The 20,811-nt window shown below is 39.0% G+C and overlaps 1 protein-coding gene across 1 annotated transcript in view; it reads left to right on the forward strand.

Moving 5' to 3' along the window:
• The window catches only part of LOC107592666 (rho GTPase-activating protein 35-like), a 113,077-nt gene that overhangs the window by 52,632 nt on the left and 39,634 nt on the right, over positions 1–20,811 (forward strand). Inside the window, exon 2 of the mRNA XM_016282206.1 lies at positions 15,874–19,996. Coding sequence (XP_016137692.1) covers positions 16,262–19,996 — 3,735 coding nt within the window. The 5' untranslated portion in view covers positions 15,874–16,261. The remainder of the gene's footprint in view (positions 1–15,873; positions 19,997–20,811) is intronic.

Below are 20,811 nucleotides of genomic sequence, written 5' to 3' on the forward strand. Positions count from 1 at the left end.
TGTGTGTGTGTGAGAGAGAGAGAGAGAGAGAGAGAGAGAGAGAGAGAGAGATATGTGTTTGTTTGTGTGTGTGTGTGTGAGCGAGCATGTCTTTTATACATTGCATTTGTGCTCTAGTACCAGGCCTTCATTTCTGTGTGGACATTTTCAGATTTATGCCGGATTTATTAATTTTTTTTGACAAATGAAAAAAAATATATATACATTTTTTCACATTTCCCATTCATTTCAATGTGGGGTCATATTGACCCCAAGGGACAGATTTTTTAAAATTTGTTTTACATACCTTCAGAACAACCGAATCAAGCCCAGTTTTTTTATGTGAATATAGATATAAAATGTTAAAAAGTCACAAAATCTTATTCCACTGAGATGAAGGGAACCGTTTTTTTAAACTAAGTAAAAGTTGATTGGGGTCATATTGACCCCAGGGACCGATTGAGGGTTAAGTTGTTTGTTAGTTTTGAATGATTTGTTCCGTCCCTCTCTTGCACGTTGAGAACTTCCGCCCCATGTTTTCCACAGTGTCATTAATCAGAAGGGGAAAGTGCACCATCATCTCCTGCTTCGGGTGCTAGCAGCATGTCGGGGCATATATGAGAATTTTACAACACTCTGTTTAGTGAATGTGCCCCATTAGTGAACTGCTGCTGCTGCCAAGCCCTGGTAACTCCCTGTCAGATCATTGTATTCTTCTTCTGTAGAGTCCTTTATCTTTCTCTCTCACTTTGTCTTGTTGGTTCACTTCGATTGTATCAGGACTGGAATTTATAGGTTTATTACAATGCCATTAAAATGTAGATTACCATATTGAAGGCTTCTCTCTCTGGTTATCAGCAGAACTGCCAACTGACAGGAAGTACAAAACTGTGGCATGGAAATGTGGCTCAAGTTTTTTGATCCAGCTACTGTCACCAGAGCTGCTAAGGGGTGGTTGTCTGTGCGTGACCCAAAATCTGCTGTCTGCACTTTATTAAAAAAAAGTTTAATTAAGGTGTTTGACATATGTGTCTCTATTGGAGTTGCTTTATTAAATAACTTCATAATAAATTGTGATAAGACTACCCAGGCACCACAATTAGGCTATTACTTTGGTCACTGTCATTATGATTCCAGGCTTTATTCATGGCTATCTTGAGAGCAGAAGAGTAGCTTGACATTGGTTATTCATTTATACATATTATATTCAAGCTGCTCCTTTAAGCTGTTGTATGAGAATCACAACTGTTATTAAATACAGTTGCAAATCCCAAACCCTGACTGTGTGAATGTAGCCATTGAAATATAGGATTTCACACTTGAAGGTCTCACACAGCGATCTTGTCATTTGTTTTAATTGGTGTCATAATCCTGAAGTGCAAGAAAATATTTCTTGCCTGCATCAAAGAAGAAAGTGTTTTAATGTCATAGACTCATTTGAAGAGACCAAACTGGTTAATGAGTGTGTGCGTTTGTGTATCAGAGACTTTGACGCTCTCTATCATTGCAAGAGCAGATGGTACATTATAAGTGTAGCGTATGTGTGGAAGAACCATCTGTTTGAAAGAAAGTAACCCTTCTGTGCTGGTGTCCCATAGGTTATGGTGTTTACATACACTCTTAAAAATAAAGGTTCTTCACGATGCCATAGAAGAACCTTTTTGTCTAAATGGTTCCATAAAGAACCTTCAACATCTGAAGAACCTTTCTGTTTCACAAAAGGTTCTTTGTGGCGAAAGAAGGTTCTTCAGATTACAAAAAGGTAAGAAAGATATGGTTCTTTAAAGAACCTTTGACTGCATGGTTCTTTGTGGAACCAAAAATGGTTCTTCTATGGCATCGCTTGAAGAACCTTTTGAAGCACCTTTATTTTTAAGAGTGTATAGCACATGCTTGCTTAACTCACATACTATATATCATTACACATAAACCAACAGGGTTCCCACGATTATGGAAAACCGGAAAACATCAGGGAGTTTCTAGGCCTGGAAAAGTCATGGATTATTGATCTTTGATTGTTAGAAATCATGAAACAGCTAAACTAAAACAAAACTAAGAATGCGAAGTTCTTTTGAATCAGCTCTTTTCAGTTAATCAATCAAACCAGTTCACAAATCGTCTGAATGATTCATTAGCAAATCACTCTCAATTGGAATGATTCCTAAAAACCTTACCCAGTGTTTATAAATAACTAGAGGAGAAGTCATGAAAATTAATTAGTCAAAGTATGGAAACTCTGATCCATGCTCCTACAATATGAATTCAGGTTCAACAGAGATTGTACATAGTCTTTCGTTTTTTAACAAAGCTAGTTTCCCTCTAGCAATGTGTCTGTTTTTGGTTCATGGTTTGAGATTGACCTAGGGACTTTCAAGGCTTGGACGACCCTCTTTGTACCTCCAGCCCCCAACACCTGTGCCTTAGTACAATTAACCAGCCAATTAGCCTGTAAATCTCTGATGTTAGTGGGATAGATTGGCAGCTGGGAAGGGAGTGTCCGGCCCCGAAGGAAGGAGGCATTGTGTAATTATAATTGCCTCTTTGTGTAGTAGCACTGTGTACGATTGTACCTGACTGTTTATGCGAGGGTGTTGAAGGTGTGTCTGTGCACATTTTATTAGTGGTTCAACGGATCACAAATCTCACGGTTCAGATCACATTACGGTTTTTGACCCACGGATCGGATCATTTTTCGGATCAGCAAGAAAAGAAAAATATTTCAATTTAACTTGCTTTCCATTTATTACTTAAAGCGGAGTACTACTTTGATACCACAGCAAATACTACTAGATTAACTAAGAAAGTTTAAACATGATTAAAGAGACAAGAGAACAGTCAGTGAAAATAAGAACAAATACACAAATTACAAGCATAGATACAGGTTGGTAGTATTCAAATGTGGAAATGTAATAATTAGGGAAAATAACACTGCATAGTGTTCACTGTATAAATTAAATATAGATTTTTTTTTATCACAGCTGTTTTGTTGTTTGATGATCATTAATGACAGCAGCAGCAGTATTTATAGGCCGCTGTCCCTTTAAGACCTGATGCACGGATCCGATATAATGATACACTTCACATCCGATTGCTTTCTCACCTGTTTTCATTCACTTGAGACATGACTGTGTTTACCTGAATGATTGTCGAGATGAAATTATATTTTGTCATAATTTTATGTGTGTGTCTGTTCAGAGGGTTCAGTTCTGTGTTCGCGTGCCGTCTGAAACGCATGTGCGCACTTCATGTGTGTGTGGCTGTGCGTGTAGAGAACAGCGAGCGAGTAACGAATCGAGTTCCCTTTCGCCTTTTCTCTCTGGAATTGTTTAAAATTCGCTTGCTTGTGTAAATACGAACAAATGATAAACTTATACTCTATTATGGTTAAATTTTGCAATTAATCCGCAGATCACATGTGTCCCGAACCGTGGGGCTTGGTCCGTACGGATCAACTACGATCCGTTTAACCACTACATTTTATGGTTTGAATGTATACAGTTTGATTGCAGTGTTTTTAGACTGTGATATTAAATTTAGCCCCTGTAAGGTCTCTTCCTCAACCATTTGTTGACAGTAGTCCAGGGATATCCAATGCTGCTCTTAGAGGGTCACCTTCCTGCACACTGGCAACCTGCTTCAAGTTTCTAGTAAACCTTGATTAGCTGATAGGTTCAGGTATGTTTGATAAAGGCTGAATATTCTGAAGATTGATCATTCCTGGCCTTAAGGATACATTCACACTGTCAGCAGTGACAAAACTGACCAGAAGTCATTAATTTTAATTTGAGAGCTGGTGACTTGAGGTAACATTAGCTGTTTGCTAATGTATACTTGCATAATTTACATAATGTATACATAAATTACATGTTTAGCAGATATTAAAGGGGTCATGAACTGAGAAATCAAAATTCCCTTGATCTTTTGACATATAAGAGGACATTGTACTATAAAAACATCCTGTAAGTTCAGAACTCAAAACGCTTATTAGTCTAAAAACAGCTTATATTGAAGCCAATCTGCCAAAATAACAGGTTGTGGAATGTGCCACTTTATGACATAATAGTGTGGTTAAACCCCGCCTCCGCAGATGAAGATCAACGCCTGTTTCTACATTACTGCCTGTTTAGCCCCTTCCACCGATTCGCGCATGTAGTTTAAATAACGAGAGAGGCAAACGCAGGTCTACGCAGAAACCAAATGATAAAGACGGATCCGAACACAAGATGTTGTGCAGTGCCAAGTTATATAAAAACTGAGTCTTTGCATTGCCTTCCTTCTGATCGTAACATTAGGAAAGAGTGGGTGAACTTTATTTTTAATGAAGTTCCAGACCGCATCAGTAAGAACTTGGTATTTTGTTAACTTCATTTTACAGCGGATTCATTTACAAACAAATCACAATTTGATGCAGGATTTTCAGAAAGATTGAAACTAAAAGACGATGCTGTGCAGACTATATTGGATCTGACAGTAATGTCACACCACACAAGTGTGAATAACTGTTTTTATTACGTGGTCACTAGTGTTTTGTCTGTTATTGCAGATTGTTTGATATAGGTACTGAGTATTTATGTGTTTTTAACCTAAATCACAGCAGCGTCCATCTATGAAGGATGTAGGCTGTCAAACATACACAACTGTTATCCAATCATACCGGTGGTCCCACACCTATTCAAACAGAGCATTTCAATGAGGGGGATCAAAACAGGACAGAAAGTAACCTATTACTTCTAAATTATGATGTTTTTTGATGTAAAAATCTTGATAACATTATAAGTGGACCTCAGAGAACAGTACAAAATAACAAAAAAAGGCAGTTCATGATCCCTTTAACTTGCAATCTGATGAATTTCAGTGTAGGTGGAGATGATGAAGCTTTTGTGTACCATTGCCTGATAAAGTTGGATATATCAGTTGAGGAGCAACCAGCGGTACAGTGACTTGGCAACCTTGAACAATTTAATTGTTTTAAGAGCGCTTAAACTCTGCCATTGTTGCAATGGATTTTAAATATCCAGTTTCAAATTAGTGCATCTTAAGGTCATAAACCAAGTTGTAGCCAGAAGACACTTCATTCAGAAATCCATTCCCGCTAGATTTCAAACATACAGATTTTCTCAAACCTTCACTCATACCTTCAAAACCGAGCAGAAAAACTGAAATATGCATCTATATTTGTCAACCACACTGTCAGTGGTATTTATAACATGTATGCCTCCTTATCCAACAAATTTAGACAAAGGTTTCATGTTCCTTTCAATACTCTCAAGTGAGGGAAGCCACAAATATAGTCAACACAAGAGAACCAGTCCCAAAAGACACTGTCCATCTTAAATACCTGCTGCAGCTGTGGTCTTGCCAGAGTTTTTTGGCCTCTTGTCAACTGTCCCAGGGTAGGAAGAGTAGGCATATGTTGAGAAGAGCAACTCCAGAAAGTCGAATGAAGGTCATCTATCTTTGCAAAGGCTGTGCGGTATGTTGGATTGTGAAGTTTGGTGTGGGCCGCTGTGTTGGTGTGTGGCTGAAAAGAGGGAGCCCCTATCGCTGTCAAACCTTCCACCATGCCTGCTGGTGTAAGGAATTAACAGCTGTCATCACACTCAGCTCCCTGATGAGAAATGTTTAGAGTCTTTAATGTGAGAGAGTCATGGTGTTAGAAATGAGTTACAACAGCTAACCTCAACTACTTCTCGTCGATCTACACTTTTTCCTCTAAATAGATCATTTATTCTAGATTGTTGTTTTCCTTTTCAGCCTTCCCTTTCTGACACACACCCTCTCTTTTCATTCTCCCTACTTACTAAACCAGACCTCCGTTCCAAGTTTCAGGCTGTGTCAAGAGCGAGAGAGGAAGCCATTCTGCAGATTTTTTCATGATCACAATCTGGCTTCAATGAAAAATCCCCTGCTCGCCCTGCCTCTACAAGCTTCTAGCACAAGGAAGCAAAGCTCTGCAACCAAAAGGTTGTTTTTAAAATGACGCAGAGGAGGATGATATTTGGTTAAACAAGTCAATGACGGATTTTGACAGCGAAATCGGCAGCGTTAAGATCTAGGTCAGGGGCTTTATGGTTGCAATGCTTTCTTTTTGTGTGCGTATGCATGTGTGTGGTTAACTGCATTATATCATGCCTGAAGAGCCAGCCATCCTGGAAATATGAAGAGAGTGCTGTGTTAATCCAGAGTAATCTGGTGTGTTTTGTATGCAAACCGTTGCTGGCCACGGTGAGATTATAATTATGATGAATGAGCTCTGAGTCATGGGTTTGTCTGCATTTGTGTTACTACAGTATTGGTCAACATGACAAGTACAGATGCAAGTCCGAGCAGCCACCTTTGTTAATCAACCAAGCTGGTACAGTTCAGCCAAGGGGTTTTCAAACCAGGTGTGTCCACTACAAGAAACATCCAAAATGTGCAGTGCTGGGGAGCCACTAGGTTTGGAATTCCTTGGTTTAGACCAGGAGTAGCCAACCCTGCTCCTTGGAGGGCTACCTTCCTGCAGACTTAATTTCCAACCCTCCTCCAACACACTTGGCTGTTCTTTTCAAGTAATCCTGAAGACCTTGAATAGTTGGTTCAGGTGTTTTGGTTAGGGTTGTAGCTAAATGCTCTAGGATGGTAGCCCTTCAGGAGCAGTATTGAACACCCCTGGTTTAGACATTCTTACAGTGGTCAAAGATTGTAAATTGTCCGGTGGGTGTATTGGTGTAATTAATGCACTGTGGTTGCGTGTGGTTGAAGCCAGTTCATTTACTTTTGAGGGGAATTTGTATGTTATGTCTTTGTTTTCTGACATCCCGGTTCGTGTGCATTATGCCTATTGGATCACCCATTTTATTGCAGCAGAACAACACATTTACTTTAGCCTCTCAGTTCTGGATATGGAAAATATAGTCTCTTCCCCTCCCTGGCCATTCTAGCTGAATATTTTATACATCTTCATTCCCCTTTGTTCATCTTCCCATCCCTTTACGACTCGCTCTTGCTCTCTCCACTGCAGCATTAGACTCTCTCCCCAAGCAGGAAGTGTTGTCTGTGCAAAGGCTCTGTTCCTCAGTGCCCTAGGCAGTGCTCTAATGGAGTCCAGGTCTCGAGAGAGACTGAGAGAAGGATCATGGGTGGGGGGAAATGGATGAGTAGACTATCTGCTCTTATGACCGTATTAGTGCTGATTCGGTTGGAGGAACGGGTTTGCGAGTACCATCAGTCAAACTAAACTGTGTTTGCGCCACTCCTGTCTTGCTTTGTCATCATCGCCAGCTCTGTCAACTTTAATTATTTTATGAAACGTGGCATTGACGAGGACAGGCCGGAAATGGAAAGGACCTAGGCACCGGCCCTGTGGGACACGTATGAATGACCTCTCATTTTCTATGCTGCATGGACTTCGGCTCCAGTAAAGATAACACACTAGAGGAGTGGAATTCTTTTTCATTTTATATAAATGCTGATGGCTGGACCAATATCTCTCCTCATAATTTTAGTGCTGTGGCTAGGGATGTTAATTTTAACCGGTTAACCATCCGTAAGAATTTTGACCGATTAATACAATCAGTTAAACGGTTTAAAAAGCCATTTAATTATTTCTTTTTTCAGAAATGTATCAAAATATTTAAAAAGGATTGCTGCATGGTTAAAATAAAAATTAATTTTTATATTATTATAATATATTATTATATTATTATTTAAATTTATTGTTAAAAAAAAAAGTTTTTAGAGGGAAAAAAACATTAGTCGCATATAAGTCGCATTTTATTATTTCATTCAGAAATGGGACTAATGCGACGCAAAATATTTACAAACATTATAATAAACACCGTAAACATAGCTAGGCTATTTTAGTTCCCCTCACTCCATAAGAAATCCATTAAATTAACAGTATATAGAAAAGAACAATAATTAAAAATATAAGAAGCTATAGCTATATAAACGACAAGCCAAACGAATTAACTTAGGCTAAAACTAAACTGAAACCAACGTAGGGTCTCTCATTCCACACAAAATCAAATGTTTCTGTATTCACGATGTGTTTGAATGCCAAATATGATTTATTATGTACTTCACTCGCGTTCCAATATCCACGTAAAACAAAATATTTTGCATAACATCATGGCGGTACTGTGCTGCATGGTTAAAATAAAAAATTATTTTTATATTATTATAATATATTATTATATTATTATTTAAATGTATTATTAAAAAAAATTGTTTTTAGAGGGAAAAAAACATTAGTCGCATATAAGTCGCATTTTATTATTTCATTCAGAAATGGGACTAATGCGACGCAAAATATTTACAAACATTATAATAAACGCCGTAAACATAGCTATGCTATTTTAGTTCCCCTCACTCCATAAGAAATCCATTAAATTAACAGTATATAGAAAAGAACAATAATTAAAAATATAAGAAGCTATAGCTATATAAACGACAAGCCAAACGAATTAACTTAGGCTAAAACTAAACTGAAACCAACGTAGGGTCTCTCATTCCACACAAAATCAAATGTTTCTGTATTCACGATGTGTTTGAATGCCAAATATGATTTATTATGTACTTCACTCGCGTTCCAATATCCACGTAAAACAAAATATTTTGCATAACATCATGGCGGTACTGTGATAACACTTAACGGTACAGATTTTACTACATAGTTTTTTTTCCCATATGACCCATATGTTTTTTATTATGATAATTGTCAAGGTAGCAATGCAGTTAAGTGTGCATGCGGCGCCAGCGCAATCACTTTAATTTTTTCCTTCTAACAGTGGAAGAAACTACTCCTTTTAGTCCTAAAGATAATCAGAATTGTTTATTTGTGTACATTCACAATAAAAAATCTTTGTGCTTTTGTAAAATAAGCCTAAAGAAAAATAGGATGCCGCTTTTTGCCGTCTGTTTCCTTTCGCGCAGCACAAAAATGAACCGAAACTCTGCATACTAGGTAGGGCTGTGCGATATAACTAAAGCAATTATCACGATATAATGTTTCGTGTCGTTCGGTATCGATAATTTTTGAAACATTTTTTTTTTTTTTTACCTTTCTTAAACAGAGAGCAGTAGGAAAAAAGTTTTAAATTTAACCACTGTATTTTTAATTTATCCAATTTATTAAGACAAACAACAACTTATTTTAGTCTTAACAAACAAAATAACAAATAAAACAAAATAACAAAATAAAATTGAAACAAATATCTCCTTTCTTATATTTTATATGCAGATTAAATAAGTGTTAAGGAAACATTTGTTCTGTCTCCTGAGGCCACAGGGGAGGGCGCAATGAGCAAAATAATGCAGCTCATTAAACGGTTTATTCAATGCAATGAAAATAACGGCTGTCTATAAAAAGGACATAACGTCTAAACTAATATTTATAAATCAAATATGATTTCGTAAATTGCATAAACAATAATGAACAAAACAGCATCATGTATTTATGCATAGCTTAATATAAATAGCCAAAGTGCCGATCACACGAGTGCACTTAAAAACATATGAGACGCAGTGGATTGGAATAAAACCCCCCACAAATTCTCGAGACATTTTTTCTAAAAGTTGAATCTCTTTTAACTTTACATGGCTTTCTATTCATCTCTTGTGCGAGACACGAGTGCAACAGTCATAGTTGTGCATCTCAAGAATGCGCCGAATATGCGTTCTGTGTGAATGGCTTGGTTTCGGTTTTAACCTAAACAATATCTTCTCCGCATTGAGCTTCTATATTTCTCGAATATTTTGAATGGAAAATGCAGCAGCAAATCTTGTGGTTTCAACTGAATAGACTAACAAAAACATTAAAATGCAACAACATCATGTCGTGTGCCGCTGATAAGTCTCCCTGACACGCACCTAAAATATAGTGTTTTTTTCATTCGAATGCAAATTTTTATTTTAAATTCAACTAATATTCCTTTTTTTGATTCACAGTCTCCTCATCGCACGCAGGCACGGCACTCATTTCAGCGTGTGTTCTGTTGGCTCTGCTTGTCACTCATAACATGTGCCTTTAAATTGAAAAAAGCGTGAAACTATCGTGCGATATATCGAAAAAAATTTATATTGTTATCGATGATGCTGTACCGTCGATAAATATCGATACCGTTTTATCGCCCAGGCCTAATACTAGGCTACTTGTTGCACAGTTTTTCTTTCATTTTCTAAAAATATGTTTCTCGTATAGGCCTATTTATTCGTTATATATAGCCTAGCTTTATGTTTTCCTCCGTTCGCAGAAGCACTGCAGGGGCCTGATGTGATATGATGACCATGTGAATCCTCATGTTCTGTTGTTTGCTGCTTTTTGCGCATGTAAAATGAATCCCCGGGAAACAAATGTTAGTATTTTTAACAGGTCACAGACACTTATCCTTTCTAATTGAATTCAATTCTAATTTAAAAACAATCTTGTCGGTTAATGGTTAACAATCGGTTAACGAGCGTCGGTTGTCGGTTAGGAAAAATAACTGAAATGAACATCCCTTGCTGTGGCACATCATTAGGAATAATTTGTGCACCAGCACATTATTGTCACATGATAATACTCTCTCAACAATAACGATGTCTTTAGTACCCAAACAATACACATCTGTTATTTACTGATGTTCAGCGACGTTTTCAATCTTTGCTTCTTTTGAAGAGAATATAAAAGACCGATTGATCTGCGAGAGTGTGTGTAAGTGGATGTTTACAGCTTGTCGGCCTGATTATGTGTGTGAATATCTGTTTAGACAGTTTTCTTCACAGTAGTTTGACAGGAAACAAATTGTAGTTTTCATTTCTGTTGGTATTAATTGTAGTCTTTGAAATTGCTTTTGTCTGCTGCATTTTACTGTCTTAAGACCCATTCAGAGGGTGCTGTATTGTTCTCTAGTTTGATTGTGTTGGTTATGGAGTTGTTCATTACTGGAGGCTGTTGGAACTTAAACAGTCAGCCAACAATGTGCTGTGGCACATCATTAGGAATAATTTGTGCACCAGCACATTATTGTCACATGATAATACTCTCTCAACAATAACAATGTCTTTAGTACCCAAACAATACACATCTGTTATTTACTGATGTTCAGCGACGTTTTCAATCTTTGCTTCTTTTGAAGAGAATATAAAAGACCGATTGATCTGCGAGAGTGTGTGTAAGTGGATGTTTACAGCTTGTCGGCCTGATTATGTGTGTGAATATCTGTTTAGACAGTTTTCTTCACAGTAGTTTGACAGGAAACAAATTGTAGTTTTCATTTCTGTTGGTATTAATTGTAGTCTTTGAAATTGCTTTTGTCTGCTGCATTTTACTGTCTTAAGACCCATTCAGAGGGTGCTGTATTGTTCTCTAGTTTGATTGTGTTGGTTATGGAGTTGTTCATTACTGGAGGCTGTTGGAACTTAAACAGTCAGCCAACAATGGGCATTTTTCAGATCATCTTGTATATGATGTCTTAGAAAAGTAAACATGTCGACTTTTTTAACTCTTGGTGAGAAATTCAGTGTGTAGCTTGAGAGATGTTTCTGGTTTCATCCAACACATCTGTATTTTCATTGTCTTCCTAAGTTCCTAGTCTTGCTTGCATATCAAAGGTCAGGTCAGGGGCCTTGGTAGCACTCAAAAACCAAAAAGGCATTCTATACAAATGTCTTCTCTTTAAACAGCGAGTCCTTATCTGATACAGCCATAACCTTTAAAAAAAGTGCTGCAAAGCTTAACAAACACTGCACATCACTCAGACTTTAGTGTATGGATTTCTTCCGTCTGATCGGCTTGGCTTCTGCCATTTTAACAGTATTCTTAGCCTATGTGCAGGTCAGTTTCAACTTCCAAGGCCGATGGAATTTGACCTATTTTTAAGAGTAGCCTAAAGCTCAAAAGGCTTGTGGAGTTTAATCCTTGACAGTCCCTTAAAAGACTAAACTGCACTTTAATGAAGCTTTGGAATGCTCTGTTCCCTTATGATTGCCCCCTCTCACTGAGTTAACGGCAACCCGCTGTTACAAGCAAGTGCAAACTTCACACCCTTTCGGCCACTACTTGCTGTTTTTGGTTTAGCTGGCGTCCATCTCTCAGATTGTCTTTCTTACACCCACCAGCCAGACCCCCTGCGCCCTCTTTCACTTTTCCTCTTATGTAGGCAAGTAGGACATGTATGAGGGCAAGTCCAGGCATATCCTCATCTATTAGTGACCGTGTCCTGACACGAAGGGTAGGATGAAGTCCTCAAGTCTGCAGGCTACATGCTAGCTTAGCTTTGGCGTGATGGACTGTATCATGTCTTATCCAAACATGGTCATGGGTGTGATTGTATCTCACCTCTGATTGGTGGATGCTGGAACATCTGCTTTTGCCATGTGTTTGATGATACCTTAGTAGTGGTCCCAATTATTTTGCAGACGTGCAAGATTGTAAGTTGTCTCATTTAACATTTTTTTTGTTTCAGAAGGCCCCATCATCTACTATACACCCTCAATGCACACTTTTTTTGAATTCATGCAAATACAGACTTTATAGCAGACAAATGAGTATTGCAAGGTTTTAAGTTGGCATTTGAGAATAGGTCCTTGTCTCACCTAAACATGCAAGTAGCCACTAGTGTAATCACGGTTTTATTACCTTGATGGACAAATGCAACTTGCATGTGAACATTTTCACTTTGTTTACCAGAAAATGGTTTAATTTATATTATAAATTAAGGTTATTGTCAAATTTAAAACTCAGAGCAGTTGTTGGACAACAAGTGTTTAGAATTCCAGAAAGACACGAACAGTTATTTGGTGCTTGAACATCTGCTTGAAGTGCTTGAATTTTTATTAGTTGATTTTGTATCTAGCCATCTGTTTGCATGTTTTTGATATCTATCATTTGTTTGTTGCTGCATTAGCTCATCAGGGGAAAAAGCACAGGCTGATTGGCGCTCATCTTTAGCTGTTGTAAGTTTAATTTCGTTCATAGCACTAATAGGATGTTGAACATGGAAAGACAAAGCAATACAGGGAATTACACAGCTGGGACAGATCAAGCAGATGTGGCTCTTGTTCTGATGGCAACGTGTGAGTTTCATGAAGAGCTAAAGAATAATGAGCACTTCCTTAATTAGACTAATGACTTTCATAATTGGTCATGAACCAGCTAGCATGGCGTCAATTGTCATGTTGGTGACCCAACAAAATAGACACACTGATTTTTTTTCTTTTGGTCCCAGAAGCTGGAGTCACCACCTGGTTGTGTGTGTATGTGCGTGACACGTGGGTCATTGCTGATCTGTAGCCAGGCAGCTCTCATGGTTATTTGTTAATTTATTTTTCCTTGAGGGCTCTCAAGTGTTTCTCTGCTAAAATTTATTTTCAAGCCACAAAATGCATTCTCACATATTTTCTTCCTCATTGTAACATCTTGGAATTTAATATGGAAAGCATTACCATGGGTGGCACTTACAGCAACCAGTTCTTGAGCATAATTACATAATTACCTGCCCTCTATCAGTATGAATGATATAATTACTCCCTCATAGCTTACTAAATGATAACCACATCTGATTGGCTTAAAGATGTCCTCATGATTCTAACAGGCAACACGAGAAAAAAAATAGTTCATTTGAAGTGATGAATGGAATGAAAATATTAGGGATGCACGATATATCGGCCACCATATCGGTATCGGCCCATATCGGCTCATTTTTTCTGTTATCGGTATCGGCCTGATAAGAAAATTTGGCCGATATCTTAAAGCCGATAAATAATGCATTATTTCCTTCAGAGACACTTCAGATGCGCGCTGTTCGTTTGCAGCCTTTTGTGCAATTGTACATTGTAATATTGTGTTTATTTGATGTATATCTGATTTATCTCATATAGAATGCGTTTGGTTAAGTTAAAAAGAGCGCTTCAGTTTACCGGTGATCATCTTTAGCTCAGCACACGCAGCCCAAACAGCAGTGCACAACATTAATAACTATGATTGGGAATGTCATGTATATAACATTCTAATGAGAACATTATTATAATAAAACATTGTGAATTCTTTGGGTTAAGTTGCCATGTTTTCCAGGTTACATTTCATGTTTCATGTTTGAGAGGTTCTTGAGCAGTGCAAGTGTAATATTTAACATAAAATGGATATGATGTTTCCGAGTTATGTTAGGGGAGCTGGTCAATGGTTAAACAAACATAACACTGCCACACCCACAGCATTGCATTGCTCAGTGGCTCTCCACTTTAACTATAGTGGGGGGGAGTAGAATGACAAATTTATTCTTGACATTTCAGGCTTTTTCTCTTGGTAAGCCAGCATGCCTCACTTTTGTGTTTGCTATATTGCAAGTGTCCAGTGATAGCTGGCTAATCATACTGTAGAAAAAGCTGTTTTTGAGAGAGTTATACATGCATGATTCCACTGGTCTTATCACTGATCCAACATTGACCGGCAAGCCAAGGCTTAAAATTTGATACCTTTTTCCACTCAGATATTAAGTGTCATTAATTCAAATGAAATGTTAAAACTCTTAGATGTTTTGTGATTTCAAGAATGTTGGCTGAACATAGAATTTATTTCACAAAGCAAAATCGCCACAGCACTATCATTACATTTGTCCCAGACAGTGACATCTGCAACTGCAATCATGTGTCACTTGTGATCGCTAGATGTAGTGCCTTGAGAGCTGTTGTCAGCACATTTACCTGGTCTTGCCTCCAAGGTGCTGCTGTTGGTCTGGGAGACAGAGGTCTGTAGTTTGTGTAGTGCCTTTCCTTGACTCCTTGGCATAGGCCCAAATCATTCTTTCTGTTTAGATGACTCCCACTATGACAATCTGGGTTTGTCCCAACTTAAGTGCCTATATATATAAAAGACAACAAATAGCCTATAAAAAAAAATAGTGATTGTAATGCGTTTCTTAAACAAATAGCAGAATAGATATCAAAAGGGTAAGGATACTCTTCATTCATTCATTCTACATATTTTTTTGGTTTGTCTCTGCATTTGGGAGGCTATTTCACTATTTTGAAAATGATTTTTGAGACTGTGGAAAGCAGCCAATGTGCATTGCTTCCTATTATGGGCCATTTTGGGTTTCCCTGTTTGCCTAATTAAAACTGTATCTCTGAAGCACTTATCACAGCTTTCATCTATGTGTGTATATGTTTATCTCTGTTTGGGTTAGGGCTGCACGATAAATCGCATGCGATATTTAACGCGCATCTTATCAGTAAAGCCAGTTCTGTAATCAGCGGTAAATCTCCATCACGTGCGTGCTTTCACATTGAGCAGCATTAACTACACAGAGCCGTTGTTCACTGACGAGCTGCGCAAAACCACGTTCATATTCACGTGATTATTTTGCGCAGCTCGTCAGTGAACAACGGCTCTGTGTAGTTAATGCTGCTCAATGTGAAAGCACGCACATGATGGAGATTTACCGCTGATTACAGAACTGGCTTTACTGATAAGATGCGCGTTAAATATCGCATGCGATTTATCGTGCAGCCCTAGTTTGAGTATTAGTATGTGATGCCTTGTAGGGTTGAATCAATAAAAAAATTGTCTTTGGTATTATACCAGCCTCTTATACCTTGGTATTGATACCTTTAGGTTACACATAAACAACCGTGGGCAACTGATGAAATGAAACAGGGACTGGTGGTGGTGCCAAAATAATCGAATTCCTTGTGACTTTGCACTTACATACCCCTTACTGTACTGCAATAAATTTTAACAGCCAATATAAAGTCATTCATCTTGATGTGAAAACGTATAACTTTATAGTCATATTTGAACAAAATTATTTGTAGTCCATAAGCAGTCCTAGATGTTTAGTAGATGAAAATGTGATGGATAATTTATTTAAAATTGTTATTTGTATCTTTTTGTAGTTAATTTTCTAATTGTAATGTCTGTTTTATTTCTTGCAGGGTCAGATCCAGGTTGGGTGAACCTGAAACCTAGAGTATTTCTGTGTCAGAGTGCCCCTGAAGAGAGGAGATGGGCTGGAATAATAACACCTGCAGCACACCTGCCTAAGTCCACAAGGACTCCTCTCCCCCACCCTCAAACCCATTCCCTTCTTCACCTTCTATACCTCTGCCAAAATCCTAAATAGCCAAATGACTGCAGATTTAAAATTTGATCATTAAAGGCATTGGACATACTGGCCCTGCATGGAAAAAAAATACCTAAAGTAACTTTCAGGATCTTTAGAAATAAATTATTTGTCAAGCCTGAAAGCATTTGGATGGAACATCAGCCCAGCAGCTTTCAAACTAGAGCTTCTGGGAATGGCAAAATGAGTGCTGTCATACTATGATGATGGCAAAAAAACAAGATGCCCGGGCACCAACCTACAACCTTGTTGTGGTAGGTTTGTCCGGGACTGAAAAGGAAAAGGGGCAATGTGGGGTAGGCAAGTCCTGCCTTTGTAATCGCTTTGTTCGACCCAGTGCTGATGATTTTTATTTGGACCACACATCTGTTTTAAGCACAAGTGACTTTGGTGGTCGAGTGGTAAACAATGATCACTTCCTGTTTTGGGGTGAGGCAGTACGAATGTTGGAAGAGGGTGCTGAGTGCCGAATGCATGTGGTGGAACAGACAGAGTTTATTGATGACCAAACGTTTCAGCCTCATCGAAGTACTGCCTTACAGCCCTATATCAAGCGGGCAGCTTCCACCAAACTTGCCTCTGCTGAGAAGCTTATGTATTTCTGCACAGATCAACTAGGACTAGAGCAAGACTTTGAGCAGAAGCAAATGCCTGAAGGCAAGCTTTTAGTGGATGGATGTTTACTCTGTGTAGATGTGAGCAGGGGAATGAACCGAAATTTTGATGACCAGATGAAGTTTGTCACCAATCTCTATAATCAGCTAGCTAAGACCAAGAAGCCAGTTGTACTTGTGTTGACCAAGTGTGATGAAGGAGTTGAGCGGTACATTAAAGACTCTCACACCTTTGCCTTGGCCAAGAAGAATCTGCAGGTTGTTGAAACCTCAGCACGCTCTAACGTTAATGTTGACCTTGCCTTTCTTACCTTGGTGCAGTTGATAGATAAGAGTAGAGGGAAGCCCAAGATCATTCCATACTTTGAAGCCCTCAAGCAGCAGAGTCAGCAGATAGCATCCGCTAAGGACCGCTATGAGTGGCTGGTAAGTCGCATTGTGAAGAACCATAATGAAACATGGCCCAACATCAACCGCAGAATGCAGACATCCCCTGAATACAAAGAGTATGTCTTCCTTGAGGGTACTTCCAAGGCCAAGAAACTATTCCAGCAACATGTGCACAGGCTCAAGCAACAGCATATAGAAAAGCGGCGTAAAATCTATCTCAGCACACTCCCACAGGCTCTCAATTCCTTGGCTCCAGGCCTGGATGAGATTGATCACCTGAGCTGGTCAGGAGTACAGAAAGTTCTCGAGACTAAGCGGGAATTCTCCCACTGGTTTGTTGTGCTGGATGACACACCTTGGGAAACTACACCACACATTGACAACATGGAGGATGAACGTATTCCACAGGACCTTTTGGAAACCCCTGCAGCGGAGAAAATCTATGAGTTTCACTTAGAACACCTGCGCAATGAGCGAAAGCGGGCAGAAATGCGATGGGAATTCAAAGAGAAACTTGCATCTTCGCCATTTGTTACACCTGGCAAACCCTGGGAGGAAGCTCGTAGCTTCATAATGAATGAGGAGTTTTATCAGTGGCTAGAGGAGTCTGAGTACCTTGATATCTATAACAAATACCAGAAGATTATTATTGACCAAGCCAAAGAGGACTTCCAAGAACTTTTACTGGAGTACTCAGAGTTGTTCTATGAGCTTGAAGTTGATGCTAAGCCCAGTAAAGAAAAAATGGGTGCCATCCAAGAGGTTCTTGGAGAGGAGCAGAGGTTCAAGGTCCTGCAAAAGCTTCAAGCTGAGAGAGATGCCCTAGTGCTCAAGCATATCCATTTTGTCTACCACCCTACTAAGGAAACCTGTCCAAGCAGTCCTCATTGTGTGGATGGCAAAATTGAGCAACTCTTAGCCCTTCGTTTTCCCACTCGATATTCCTTTGATGGGAGCTCAAAATCACAATTTGGTGAGGGAAAGGTAGACAGAATTAATCTTGTGATCCTTGGCAAAGATGGTCTTGCAAGAGAGTTAGCTAATGAGGTCAGAGCACTGTGCACCAATGATGAACGGTACGTGCTAGATGGAAGGACTTATGAACTGGCTCTTCGACCTATAGAGGGAAATGTACGCCTTCCAGTGAACTCCTTTCATACCCCCACTTTTGCCCCACATGGTTGCCTCTGCCTCTACAACTCAAAGGAATCCTTATACTATGTTTTTGATAGTATTGAGAAATTACGAGAATCAACCATAGGTCGAAGGGATACTAATCTAGTTCAGCTTCCCTTGTCTCTTCTGTTGGTCACCAAAAGAGGTGTTGGTTCAATTTCTGACATTGGAGGTGAAACGGCACAAAGCCTGATCCAACAAGGTCAACAAGTGGCTGGCAAATTTCAGTGCAGTTATTTAGAGCCTGCTTCTCCAGGTGTGGGCTATGGTCGCAATATAAATGAAAAACATTTAAACCAGATACTCAAAGGTCTATTAGACACACGAAGACCCTCAGTTAGCCTTGGCAGTAGCTCCCCACCTTTGCTACCTGCACTTGCAAGTTTCAGAGACTCCCAGCAGAGCACAGAGGGTGACTTGCGAATCGTAATGTGTCTGATGTGTGGAGATACATATGATGTTGACCAGCTTCTTTCACCATTCTTGCTGCCCCAGCACTGTCGGCCCTCTTCCAGTCTATCCAGTGGAACATCAGTTTTCTTGGATTTATCTATTGGTGGCAAAAGGCAAAGCATTGATCTTGCTGTTCTATCTTACCACTCATCTTTTTCCTTACGTAAAAGCAGATTAGTGCATGGTTACATAGCAGTGTACTCAGCCAAACGGAAGGCTTCCATGGAAACCCTTTGTGCCTTCCTTTGTGAAGTCCAAGACATTATTCCAGTGCAGTTGCTTGCTGTTGCAGAGACTCAATCGGAACTTGCAGACTCTGAGGCAGTCCGAGAGCAGCTTGCCCAAGGGGAGGAACTGGCCCATGAAATTGATGCCCGTTTCAGCTCTGTAATCTGTGGACCTGGTGGGGTGGTGGGAGGCTTGCATCGGATAGACCACTTCCAGCCATTCTTTAAGGAGGTAGTGGAGAAGAAAACCATTGTAGAGGCAACATATATGTATGACAATGTCACCAATGAGAATGTTTCTTCACCTCGATGTGGCTCCCCAAGCATCACATTGCTGGACTCGGAGGATGACATTGAGCCCTCCCCACCTTATCCCACCCTAAGAGAAGATGGCACTTTGGCCCATGGTGGAAGTTTCAAGCTCCCTGATATGGAGGGTGATGCCTTCTCGCTCATCTCTGACATCACCACTTTTGAAAACAAGCTTAACAACAAAGTCCCACCTCAGGTGCGACCAAAGCCCAATGTCACATTCGACATTCCCAAATCCTCAAACATCACCTCATACATGGACCTGGGCCTACATGGACCTAACAGGCGCTCATTACCATCAGTCACCTGGCCACCAGCAACTGAAGGTGGTTATGATCCATCTGACTATGCTGAACCTATGGATGCTGTTGCAAAGCACCGTCCCACAGAGGAGGAAAATATTTACTCTGTACCACATGACAGCACACAGGGCAAGATCATTACTATTCGCAATGCAAACAAAAGTCATTCTAATGGTGCAGGAAATGGATCAGACAGTGAGGCAGATAGCAGTTCATTAGAACGTAGACGGAAACTCTCTGCTCTTGGAGTTAAACCTGGGCTGTATCGTGATCGCTCCAAACGCCTTGGAAAGTTTAGCAGCTTCCGCACAAGCTTCATTGGCAGTGATGATGAGCTTGGAGGTCTTCCCAAGATGAAAGAAGATGAGCTTGGTGTGCAGAAAGGGGACAGTTCCTTGAATGAAGAAGGCGAGGACCCAAAGAGGAGGAATATCTTGAGAAGTCTGCGAAGAAATACCAAGGTAAATTTTGTGGTATTCTTTTGTTACATACATTCATTATGCTTCAGAGCACATTTATACAGGCTAACTTTCTTTACGGTGGCCATAAGTTATTTAATTTTTTATTGATATATGACTCTGAATTTTGCCATCAATGCAGTTTTTTTAAATAATAGACAACACTTGTGTAAGAGTATTTGTTTTAAATGCATTTATATTCACATCTGTGTATTGTCAGTGTTGTACCAGTGTGCATGTTTAAGTGCTTCTTTAAGTGCATCTTTATACATTAAATATTTTAATTAAATATATTAAAATATAATATACATTATAATATGCATTAATATAGTAAAAATATACATTAATGTAAAATGATATACAGTATGTAAATCTTAAAATATGAAATATGTAAATCTAACATCTGTCACATTTATTAATTAAACCCAAAGGAAAACCACCCAAAAATATGCAGAAATTTATTTTGAAATGCACACAAATACTAAAATACTAAGAAATACTAAATGAGCACATATTTTAACTGTTAAAATCTTGAGAAATGCATTTCCGTATTCACAACCATTTAAAACGATTGTTCAGGTAAGATATAGTCAGTTTGACAGATTCTTTTTCAGAAAATGTGTCTTCTGTCTAACAAATGCAGAGGAAAGGTGGTATGCCTTGTTTCTTTTCTTGCACTTAGCTTCATCCAGGATTAGGAAAAGTCTTTGACCCATGCTCTAAAAGCAAATTACAGCTTTGGAGCAGTAGCCCGATAGGCTGTGTTTTACTTAATTTCCAGAAAGTAGATCCACAGAGAAAAGACGTGTTTAAAAGAA

Source organism: Sinocyclocheilus grahami, unplaced genomic scaffold (assembly GCF_001515645.1).
Source record: "Sinocyclocheilus grahami isolate Dianchi unplaced genomic scaffold, SAMN03320097.WGS_v1.1 scaffold156.1, whole genome shotgun sequence".
Classification (NCBI taxonomy): domain Eukaryota; kingdom Metazoa; phylum Chordata; class Actinopteri; order Cypriniformes; family Cyprinidae; genus Sinocyclocheilus; species Sinocyclocheilus grahami.